The 12,316-nt window shown below is 38.5% G+C and overlaps 1 protein-coding gene across 4 annotated transcripts in view; it reads right to left on the bottom strand.

Annotated features, from left to right (window-relative positions):
* Armh3 (armadillo like helical domain containing 3) overlaps window positions 1–12,316 on the bottom strand; it is a 158,859-nt gene that overhangs the window by 99,696 nt on the left and 46,847 nt on the right. For 3 of the 4 annotated variants that reach the window (XM_074078457.1, XM_074078456.1, XM_020171230.2), the window contains 4 exons: window positions 10,617–10,675; window positions 8,770–8,835; window positions 7,733–7,802; window positions 6,370–6,430 (listed from right to left, as the gene is read on the bottom strand). In XM_074078457.1, coding sequence (XP_073934558.1) covers window positions 6,370–6,430; window positions 7,733–7,802; window positions 8,770–8,835; window positions 10,617–10,675 — 256 coding nt within the window. The remainder of the gene's footprint in view (window positions 1–6,369; window positions 6,431–7,732; window positions 7,803–8,769; window positions 8,836–10,616; window positions 10,676–12,316) is intronic. The other variant, XM_074078455.1, reaches the window with a different exon arrangement.

Raw genomic sequence — 12,316 nt, 5'->3', positions numbered from 1 at the left:
TACACAGCAAGACCCTGTCTCAAAAAAAAAAAAAAAAAGAAAACAAAAAATCTTGTACACACAGAAGCATTATTAATTATTCAAAAGGTATAAACAATCCAAATGTCTACCAACTGATGAGTCAGTAAGTAAAAGGATGCAGTACATTCATACAATGAAATATTAATCAGCCATAAAAAGAAACAAAGCACTGCTACATGTTACATCATGGATGGACCTTAAAAACATGCTAAATAAAAGAAGCTAGTCACAAAAGGCCATATATTGCATGATTTATACAAAATGTCCAGGATAGGCAAAAATACAGGGATTGAAAGTACATTCATGCTGCCTAGGCCTGGAATAGAGTACACAGCTGGGGAGATATGCTGAATGACTACTAACAGGTAGGAAATTTCTTTATGGGGGTTGAAAATGTTCTAAAATTGGATTATGATGATTGTACAATTCTGTGACTATACTGAAACAATTAATTGTATATTATAAATAAGTGAACTGCACAACATATAAGCTGTATCTCAATAAAGCTTTTGTAAAAATTGTGGCCTAGGATTTCCAAATTGTCAGGAAACACAAGTTACAGTTCACACAGCAATGTTAATTTAATACATTCTAGAGCTAGGTGTGTTTGGATTCCTGATTAAATATCTACTTTGACATTCAGCCTGCACTGTGTGTATAAATTGCTGCCCTTCATTTGAGAGCATTAGTTTTTATTTTATTTATTTTTTCCTTTCTTTCTTTTTTATTATTTTTATTTATTCATTTATTTATATGTGCATACATTGTTTGGGCCACTTTCCCCTTATTTTAGTTTTATTAGGTTTTCATTTTCACTTTAAATTTTAAAATTCAATGTTCAATTAACTAGGATCTCAGCCATTACAATTACTAGTCTTTGGAGGTCACTAAACTGCCTAAAACACAATGTCTTAATGAACTCCAGTTTCTATGTCTCACTCTGTCATATATTCTCACTGTACTACAAGTACTTAATTAGGATAGTTAAGAAAGGGTTAGGCAGACATAGGTCCAGGGCTTGGATAGTTCCCTCTCGAACTCTAGGCTCATCATACAAACCAAAAAATCATAAGAAATTGTCAGCCCTATCTTTTTTGGGTTTTTTTTGAGACAAGGTCTTGCTACATAGCCTGAGCTGACCTTGAGCTTGCAATCCACCTGCCTCTGCTTCCCAAGTGTTGTGAATGCAGGTGTGTGCCACCATACTTGGCTTAGAGCTATCTTTTTTTTTTTTTTTAATGCATTCAACAAATATTGACTGAGCTGGAGCTTAAATCTTATTACAACTGAGTAGTAAAGTTCCTAGAAAACTGGACCCCAGGTAACCTGCTAGTTTCAGGCAAATAAAAAGGGTTCTTCCTCTTGAAACTGTTCAAACATGAAAAAATGAAGCAGAGAAAGCAAAAATAGATGAGACCAATAAGCAAGGTAAAAGGACACAGAAAAAAAAGACTCAACTTTTTTTCCTAATATTTACATCAGTTTAAAAAAAAAAAAAAATCTTGTGGTGGGCCAGGTGCCAGAGGCTCACATGTGTAATACTACCTACTCTAGAAGCAGAGATAGGAGGATCACGGTTCAAAGCCAGCCTGGGCAAATACTTTGAGAGACCCTATTTTGAAAATACCCAACACAAAACAGAGCTGGTGGAGTAGTTCAAGTGGTAGAAAGCCTGCCTAGCAAGCATGAGGCCCTGAGTTCAAACCCCAGTACCACCATAAAAAAAAAGAAAAAAAATTTTTGGCGGGACTGGGGTTTGTCCTCAGGGCTTTGCATTTGCAAAGCAGGCACTCTACTGCTTGAGCTACACCTCCAGTCCATTTTGCTTTGGTTATTTTAGAAAAGCGGTCTCGAGGACTATTTGCCCAGGCTGACCTCAAACTGTGATCCTCCCAATCTCAGCCTCCCAAGTAGCTTGGATTGCAGGTATGAGCCACTGGCGCCTGGCCAAAGGTGGCTCTTCTTTACTTTGTTTAATTTCTATAACTCTTCTAACATGCCCAAGTACAATTCAACTGAATAGCAGCTTCAAGGAGAGGATATTTCTGAGGTAGGGTTGAGAATCTCTCAGGTTCTGTGGTTTTAATGTGAGATAAAGAGTATCCTGAGACCCTACTTACTTCAGCAGACACAATATTCATCTGTGAGTGCCAATCAGACAGTTCATGGAATCACATTAAATTAGGGGTACCTATTTTCTTGGGACTCTTAGGAAAGGGGGAAAGAAAAAAAACATTACTAACCTTCCTCTGAGAGGCAAGATCCAAAGACATGAGCTATAAGAATTAAATGGCCTAATAATATACCAAAGACACAAATGAATTGAACTAAATATATAAGCTAAAGTCCTAAAATTACTTTTTTCTGGCAGTTTTCAGAATACTCTAAATAAGGGACTCCACTGCTACCTTATTAGCCCCTTCTACCTGCTCCATCATTCATTTCTGTTTTTCTTATTCCCTGTAACTCCAAGTGGTCTTTAGGACCCTCTGAGATAGGATTTAATGAAAGAACTACGTAACAAGTCTCATAAAAGACTTCAATATCTTCAGCAATGATATTAAAATACTTCAAATCCATACAAAAATATAAAGTAACATATAAATCAATCCATACATCAAAAAATTTTAAATAATTCCCTTTCATTCTCTAATCTATCCCAAAACTGCTCACCAAGTGATGTAAATTCCAATAAAGCATTCTAACAGTCACCAAATAATTGATTTTTAGAAACTGTAGCATGATCTCCTGTTTGATGCAATTGCCATTTGCTAAATGATGCCTTGGTTTGATCCATGATTTGCCTTAGCCCTATATAAACTCCTCTATCAACTTCATGAAACTGACAGTCATTAGGTCTTAGTCATTAGGTCCCTGTAGCTTTGCTGCAGCCAGCAAGGGTGGCTAGATGTTTCCCATACATGACTAAACATGCACAGCATATACCTGGGTGCCACCATCTCTCACATGACCAGGATCCAGACAGCCTGCAATGGCCCCTGATGACAGTGGCATCTACCAGCACTGAGCCTCTCCAGAGCATCACTGCAATGCTACCTATATCCCCAAACTCTGCTGCCATCACTCTCTGCTTCAAAAGCTATACACATCCACTCCAGCTCTGGTCCTAGGCTCCATTGCTGTCTCCACAGTCACCCAACAGGCGCCACTATTAGCCTTGTGTTCTCAATAACTCATACTGTGTTAAGCAAAATGATTTTTTTTTTTTTTTGCAGTACTGGGGTTTGAACTCAGGGCCTCAGTTAGCACCTTGTTAAGCAGGTGCTCTACCACTTGAGCCACTCTGTTTTGTGTTGGATATTTTCAAGATAGGGTCTCTTGAACTATTTGCTGGGGGCTGACTTCTAACCACAATCCTCCTAATCTCTGCCTCCTGAGTAGGTAGGATGACAGATTTGAGTCACCGGCATCTGGTTGATTTTGTGTATATGTGTGTGTGTCCTTTTTTCTTGGTGCTGGGGATTGAACTCAGGGCCTTGCACAAGCTAGGCAAGTGCTCTACCACTGAACTACATCCTAGCCCAATAGAAACTGTTATGTCCTTAAAAATATATACAGGCAGAATGACTCTATAAATGTACAGCTTCTTGGAGTATTTGTTTTATGCATGCAGTGGTTTCCTGTTTCAACCCAAGACCATTCAGCTTTCTCCTGAGATCTTCTTATAGGAGCGCTCCTAATATTCTTGATTAGGACCCAGTGAAATCTATACTTCTTTTCTGGTGCCTACCCACAGGTTTGGGACTATATGACTTAACAAGAGTCCAAGCTAGCTATGTAATTCTAGTCCTTGAGAGGCAAATGGGGAGGATTACAAATTTAAGGTCAGTCAAGTTTTCCACATAAGAGTAACTTTAAGAAGAGTTTATTCTCCCCAAAGACCACTTGTCTGTTCCAAGTCTTGTGACACCAACAGGGGTGGGCAGCAAGTATCAAGTAGTAAAGCCAAGAATGGAAATTAATTGGATGGGTTTTCCTCCCTCTTCTTGCTCCAAGCAAGATTTTCTTTCTTTAGTTTTCTTTTATTTTTAGTATAAGTATCTTCTTTCATCATTACTTTACCTACAACATTCATACACAAATATGAAACTATTTCACTCCTGACCCAGATTCTGGCCTTAAGTATTAAATGTTTCCATACTCCTTATTTCTTCATATTTCACCAGGAGGATTATAAACTTATCTGAAATGGCAGAAATTCATTTTACTTTCAATTTCTCATTGGACTGTATGCTGCTGAAAAGCTGTATATAATGAGAAGTTAGAACAGCAACCTGGCCTCATGGCCAACTGAGAGCAGATTAAGATCACCTAAAAAGGACTGGGTGCTCCAAATATCAAAAACTGGAAAGGGAGCTGGAAATGGGGGAAGAAAGATCTGGAAACATGCCCATGGGTAGTAATGAAGAAAGCAAATTCATCCTGAAGGTGAGACCTTCTGCCTGGCCTCTGTCATTTTGATGCCTCATTATCTTCCTCATCTCCCCTAACCTCAGAACATTCAATTGGGAGCAGGTGGAAAAAGAACCTAAGAAAGCAAGGCAATACAAAAACTCTTGAGGATGAAGTTAGAAACTAGGGAGCAGGGGTGGAATTTACAGGACAGTTAAGGTAAGCCAGTTCACTAACTGGGAATGTAAAGGGTGGGTAGACAGACACATCCCTGTAATTCTACAGTTCTGAACACACAATCTCAGTGTGTTACTCCTCACCTTCAACTGTTCCCCATTATCCACTTAAGTCTCAGGCAACCTTTTATTCTACTCTTACCCTTCCCCCCCATGTTATATTTCCAAGCTTCTAAAACCCTGAAAATGATCATGCTGGTTTCCTACCTGGTATGTCCTTCCCCACTCTTCCACATAGAAAACTCCAGGGTTTGGTCATGACTAAAGTCAAATGCAACTTTTCTGATATCTTTCTGATGTCCCATCAGTATAGTCACGCTATACGAATCTTTCCTTTGTTACTTATCACAAAAGGATTAACAGTATAGCCTTTGAGGTCAGACAGAAGTGAGTATGAATCTTGGTTATATAATGTACTAGCTGTACAACTATGGTATCAGCATGTAAGATGGACCCCAATAATCCTAACATCCTGGTATTCACATCCTTTGTCTCAGTCTGTTTTGTGTGGCTATATAAAATACTATAGACTGGGTAGTTTATAAAGAAAGAATTTATTCCTCACAGTTCTGGAAACTGGGAAGTCCAGTAACAAGGAACTAGGATCTGCTGAGTTTCTTCTATGCAGCACCCTATAGTGGAAGGTGGGAAGGCAAGAGCATGTGGGCACTTAGATGCACATGCACAGATAAATGTGCATAAATGGACAGAAAGAGAGAGGAAGGGATGGAGGAAAGATAAAAGGAGGGGGTTGGTGGAGTGGTTCAAGTGGTAGAGCACCTGCCTAGCAAGTACAAGGCCCCTACTCTACATGCAGGAAACCAAGACTATATATAGTCTATAAGCTTTCCAACTGATCCTTAAAAGTAGTTCTTAAAGAGCAAGGATTTGTAGAAAATGTGATAGGTTACAAACTGAGCTTAAGTATAGTTTTCATTCCTTTTTCTTTATACTTTTATCAGGATCAGTATGCCAATGCATTTTTACATGATGACAACAAGAAAAAAGGACACACACACAGGTCTGCCACTGGAATACAGTATACCAAGCTTCCTGTGTACCAAACTGCTCTCCTGCCCCCTAAAAATGGAGGTACCAATTCTGTTGTCAGACATAACTGAACTACTTTTGAAGAAAGAAAAACACACACATTTGAAAGCACACTAATATGGCACAGCTGTTTTAGGGTATAAAAGAGAAGAGTGAAGCAGCAGCAAAAGAGAGAGAGAGAAAAATCAAAAGTCTAAATTTTATAAAACATGCTTTTCTGTTGCCTCTAGCTGTCCTCATTATAAAGAATTGCAATGGATAATCAGATTTCCTTAGGAGGCAGGAATCTCCCAGCTAGGTCACTGGAGACATAATCTGTCTGACTACTTTGATGCTAAAGCCCAGAGACAATTAAATAATGTGCTAATGTTGCATATCTTTAGATTACAACAGTGCCTTATGATCACTGCCTCAAGGCATCTGCCTGGATCTTCATGCAATGTGCCTAAAACTGGTACAAAGATATGTACAAAATTCAAACTGTGCTTTATACTTTTTCCCCTTCTGAAAAGTTATACAAAAATGTTCCCTGATATTTTTTCACATACAAATGTGTTTTTCTTGAAGGAAAGCATATATAGACCACAAATTTTCTATCATTTGGTCTTTAAAATAGATTTGTACATATTAAATAAACCACGATACTTACACATAGAGATCCATAGGAAATTCTTTCATCATGTGTGTTACAATAAACTCTACCATCAAGTCTAAGAAGGGAAAAGAGAAAAATCAGATCAAACCAGAATGAAATTCATTCCTTACCTTCAGTGTAGTTTCTGAAAACTACACTCTACACTCATGTTAAATGGCAGCCACTACCTACATCTGTATTCAACAAGTACTTTATTTTGTATGAGACACTTTTTGCAACACTGTTCACTACTTGCCACTTGTAAATTAACAAACAAAATATTTCACTCTCTACTTCCAGAGGACTGTCAATAAATTCGGATACAAGGGAAATTTCATTGTACAGATATTTCATACCATGGCACTAATGCAAAATGCCAAGAGAGACATCATACTCTGAGACAAGAACAATGAGACAAGCAGAAAAGAAATTATGGATCACATCCATGTAACCAGAGATTCAACTCTAAAGCTTTGTCAGTCTATTCCATCTCACTGTTATGCTATTTGACAGATATTGACTGAAATGGTCTGTGGGGTTTTGGGTCAATAGAGCTCACTATATAGTCTTAATTACTATTTCTAAAATCAAGTAGATTTAGGATCTGAGGTTGAATATCCAAGTGAAAATAGGATTAAGAGTTCCACAAATTCCCCTAAGGAAAATACAGAATTCAGGGCAGACAAGATTACCCAAGATGCAGTTCCTACTTGTCATCTGTCACTCCCATCTCAGCTTAATTTACTCAGGGGAAATTTTGTATGTTTGAATCTGAATCTTGAACTTCAAGTCTCTTGACCACCTGACACATCAATTTGGATCATGAAAAGGAGGTAAAAATTTGAATTTTGATGAAGAGTAAGATATTTTACAAATATAAATCATGTATCTAAGCCAGGCACCAGTGGTCATGTCTGTAATTCTTACTTGGGAGGCTGAGATCAGGAAGATCTTGGTTTGAGGCCAGCCTAGGCAAATAATTCTCTAGACCCTATTTCCAAAATAACCAGAGCAAAATGGACTAGAGACATGGCTTAAGCAGTAGAGTGCCTGCTTTGCAAGCATGAAACCCTGAGCTTAAACACCAGTACCACCAAAATAAACAAACTAATTAAATACATAAATGAATAAATTATGTATCTAGTTTAAACATAAGTCAGTTGTATCCCTGGAAAGATTTTTTTCTTTGAACAGCAGCACACTTTTATTGAGCATTCAATTCATTGGGTTTGCTTTACAAAACACAACACAAAACATGGTTTCTTAAGCCAAGGAACAAACAAACATAAGTAATAACTTCTCTCAGGAAAAAGTGTATCAACCAGATCCTGATCACAAAAACCTGCCTCAGAAAAATGTCAATTGTGGCAATACTCACCCAATACTGCACACACTAAAGGACGACAGGGAAGGTTCTTGTCTGCTGCCTTCTTTCTGTGTCTCATAGGCTTCACATACATACAAAGAAGAAATGAAATTAGCAGATACACAAACTCATATACAATGGCTTATCATGTTTTTGATGCAAATAAAATCATTACTACAAAGATGCTACCTTTTCTTTCTCTTTTTCTAGTGGTGGGGGTAGGGTGGGGCAGGGAAGACATAAATGCTTCTGTTATCAATGCAGGCCTGCGGCAAAAATATAATTCATAGTGAGGCAACAGTGCCAAAGGGCACTGGTGCATAGTACAACAGGAAAGCTGCTGTTTTTACTTTCATTTTACCTATACTGTACAAATGGTGTTTTTAATGGTGCTGGGGAATGAACCCAAGGCCATACACATACTAGGCAAGCGCTCTACCACTGAGCTACATCCATAGCCCTCAAGTGGCATTGTCAGCAACAAACAAGGTATACTGGTATTTTTCTTTGATAACAAAATAATAATTAAGAAAAACAAGAGGAGGTGATGGTGTTAACTATAGAGTCAAGAATAGTAGTAGTTGCAGAACACAAAAGTTAAGTTTCAAATCTAAACCTCACTGTGATATTTTTTTAATATACTTCCAACCTTTAGGATATTCACTAATCTTCCATATTCTATTTACACCACTTCTCAGTGAATAAATCAAAGCAGCACCTAGTCTTAGTCAACCAAAAATCACACTACAATTTGAAGACAAAAGGCATCAGCCTGTCTCTTTGTTGAGATTGGTGTTATCAACACATTCCAATATTACTGCAATGGCTATATTGTAGATCCTTCTATTCTCTCTTGAACAAAACATAGCTTCATGACACATGAAAAATTCCAAGGGCAGGCATGGGTCTGCTGAACAGCAGGCATGCATGAGCCCTTTTGACACAACTTTTCATCCATATTTATTCCCAAAAGATTAATTTCATCCCAACCCTACCAATACACAAAAAATATCCTCTAAGAAAAAGCATGAAGCAAAAGTGACACATACCATTCTATGTAAGTTTACTCGAAAATTCATGTTGTCATCATGTAAAAATGCATTGGCATACTGATCCTGATAAAAGTATAAAGAAAAAGGAATGAAAACTATACTTAAGAAGCTCAGTTTGTAACCTATCACATTTTCTACAAATCCTTGCTCTTTAAGAGCTACTTTTAAGGATCAGTTGGAAAGCTAATACAATGAGCTTTGATCCTTTAAATCAAACCCTACTTAAGACATAACAGTTTATTTGGGTATAATTTCAAAATATATATTTAACTGGTCAAAAATCTCTAAGAAAAGGTTTGAGAAGAATCAATTTAGAAAGTAACACATATGTACATGGAAGCAATACTAGGAATCTCCCTATATAGCTATCCTTACCTCAACCAGCAAAAACTCCTGGTCCTCCTTATTAATGTTTATACTCTCTCTTCAACAAAATTGAGATAAGGGCAAAACAGTTTCTGCCTGGAAGCGAGGGGGTGGGGGGGAGAGGAAGGGGGTAAGGGGAAAGGAGGGGATGGGGGGGAGGGGGGGTAATGACCCAATCATTGTATGCACATATGAATAAAGGAAATAAAAAAAAATCTCTAAGAAACTTAAAAACAATAAAAATTAAGATCCAGAGACTTGAGGCAAATGCTGAAAGGAATCTGTTTTCCTACTCCCTCTTCCTTTCCATCTGCCCAAGAAGTCAGCTGTGTTTGTGACAGCTTGAAGGTTTTCATAGGGACTGCAGGATCCATGTGCAGGCACCACATGAGCCTCTAGGAATAAGAAAAAAGGTCTATACTCTGCTGGAAATGAGCTCAACACATCAGGAAAACAACTGCTACACAAGCAGCACAGAAGCAGGCAAGACTTTGTCTATCCCTGGCTTTGCTTAAGACTGATGGAAAAGCAAAACCATCTCATGGTAGATTGACAATAAATATCCTGTGACCCTTTCCCAATACCTTTTCTAAAGATCTGACACTGGAGATCTACAGACTCCAATTACTAGGAACTGTTACAATTTGTGAAAAACCTCTTTTAAAGATTTTCTTTGAAAGATTTTTGAGAAGTAATTACTCCAGGCCCTCTGCTAATAAGTAGCACTTCTGTAACCAGCTGCCTCTAGCCTTGTGAAAAAGAAGTTATCTTCCCACAGAGAACATAAAAAAGGAAAGTGTGAGAGATCGCTACTCCACGTGGACCACTTTGACTATTTTTTTAAGAGAGAAAGACATAGAGTAAGGAATACCGAAGGGGGAGGTTGAAGCTATAAATTTAACTCTAAACTCTCAAGTTCTGTAATATTTATGTGTCACCAAGATCCACTGTGAGTTCAAGTCTAATTCATCCAGCTAAAAGTGCCTTCTCACAAAGCTGAAGCAGCTCTTCTTTTTTCCCCTCAGCTCTTATTCTCCAAACTGCAATCATTCCCGTCTGGATTTTCTCTTTACCCCTCTACCACCAACAAATCTGAGCAACTTTTTAATTCTACTAAATACAAAAGATTTGACATGAGCAGTTTCAAAGGGGAAGGATAAATTTTCTCAGAATTTTAAGTCTTTTGCTTAAAACTCTTAAGAATAAGAAACTTCCAGTTCTCAACTATAGCATTATCATATCACAATTCACTATTAATCTAGTAAATGCTGATTGAGCCCGAACTATGTGCCAAACAATGAGAACAAAGTAGTGAAGGCAACAAAGCCCCTGCTATCAGAGCTTATATTCTAGAGGGAAGAGACAGTAAAAGGGGAGAAATTTTAGGACCCTAAAAGTCATGAATCAGAAGACGATGAATAGGAAAAGATAGTACTCTGTAAAAGATTTACTAATTCCAGAAGGCTGGTGAGACCTACCTCTGCAATACACGTAAGGATGATCAGACAGAGCTTGCCACTGTGAAGCCTGTGTTCATCTGTAAAGAAAAAGTAAACTTGGGCTGGAGGCATGGCTCAACTGATAGAGTGCCTGCCTACCAGGATACATGGTACATCATCCAAATCGTGTATCAATGGAAAGTAAAGATGTATATCATAGCCAACCATGGTGGTGCACACCTGTAATCCCAGCACTACTCAGGAGACTGAAGCACAAGGATCACAAGGTTCGTGCTAGTCTGGGCTACACAGCAAGTTCAAGGGCAACCTGAACTACATAGCAAGACCTTGTCTCCAAAAACAAATAAACAAAAAATAAAGATGTATATCATAAAGAGGAACATTCACACTTTCTCTCCCCACAAAATTCATAAATGCAAATCAAGATACTACTAGAGTAACTCTTGCTTCTATCCTAGGCAAAAGAATTCCCCCACATTTATTTTTCTTAATTATCCTAGAACTGCTAAACATCTGAGAGGTAAATAATTCTTGTAATAGTTCTTATTGTCATGGCCATGACCGTGACATGCCCATTTGCTTCTGGATGAGCACTTTGCTTCTAAATAATCAAGTCCATTCCTTTTTCCACCAGCTATAAGTATCACTGTCTATATCCACTTTCCACAAAAATCTAGAATGGTGTTAGGACTGTTCATAGGAAACTGGCACTGAAATCTGAAAGAAATTAAATGGAGACCAGGATTCAATCCCACTGACAACATGACTTATGACCTGGAAAGATGTGAACTCTTCCTTTTTGTTTTGTTTTGGTTTTTGGATGTTGTTGTTATTGTTTTTGATACTGGAGCTTGATTGCAGGGCCTTATGTATGCCAGGCAAGCACTCCACTACTGAGCCATACCCTAGTCCTTCCTTTTTGGGGAGGGGCAGCACTGGGGTTTGAACTCAGGGCCTCACGCTTGCTAGGCAGGCACTCTACCACTTGAGTCACATCCCAGCCCTTTTTACTTCAGTTATTTTTCAAATAGGGTCTCATGCTTTTTATTTTCCCCCCCTTGCTTGGGCCTAGTTTATGATCCTCCTACCTCTGCCTCCTGAGTAGCTAGGATTACATCCTTGACAACATACTCAGCTTGTTCTTTGAGATAGGGTGTTATTAACTTTTTGCCCTGGCAAGCCAGGGCAAGTAAATTGGGCAGTGAAGACTAATGCCTGTAATTTTAGCTACTTGGGAGGCTGAAATTGGCAGGATCAAAGTTCAAGGTCAGCCCAAATAGTTCATGAAACTCCATCTCCAAACAGCCACAGTAAAATGGGCTAGAGGTGTGACTCAAGGAGTAGAGTGCCTGTTTTGCAAGCACAAAGCCAAGTTCAAACTCCAGTACCACCGGAAAAAAAAAAAACAAAAAAACTGACAGCTAGAAGACATAAAAGAAACTGTAGTCCAGAAATACATTCACCACTCGTCAGAGACAATCCAAAAAAGAGTGATGACAATCCCTATCTATCCCATACTACCTGTGGCTTATATCTAAGCCCCCAGGCAGCCAGGAGAGCAATAACCTTGAATATGCAATGCTGGATTCCCAAGACTCTTCTACCTATCCCTGATCATTCAAGTCTTATGTACCCTCGAGCACAGTTTCTAGGCACTATCCTCCCTTTTCCCAAAAGCTGAGAAATAGCTCCCTCAGAAAAGCCTGCAGTCATTGGTC

The sequence above is a fragment of the Castor canadensis genome, chromosome 7, assembly GCF_047511655.1.
Source record: "Castor canadensis chromosome 7, mCasCan1.hap1v2, whole genome shotgun sequence".
Taxonomy (NCBI): Eukaryota; Metazoa; Chordata; class Mammalia; order Rodentia; family Castoridae; genus Castor; species Castor canadensis.
This window is presented reverse-complemented; position numbering and strand designations above follow the sequence as displayed.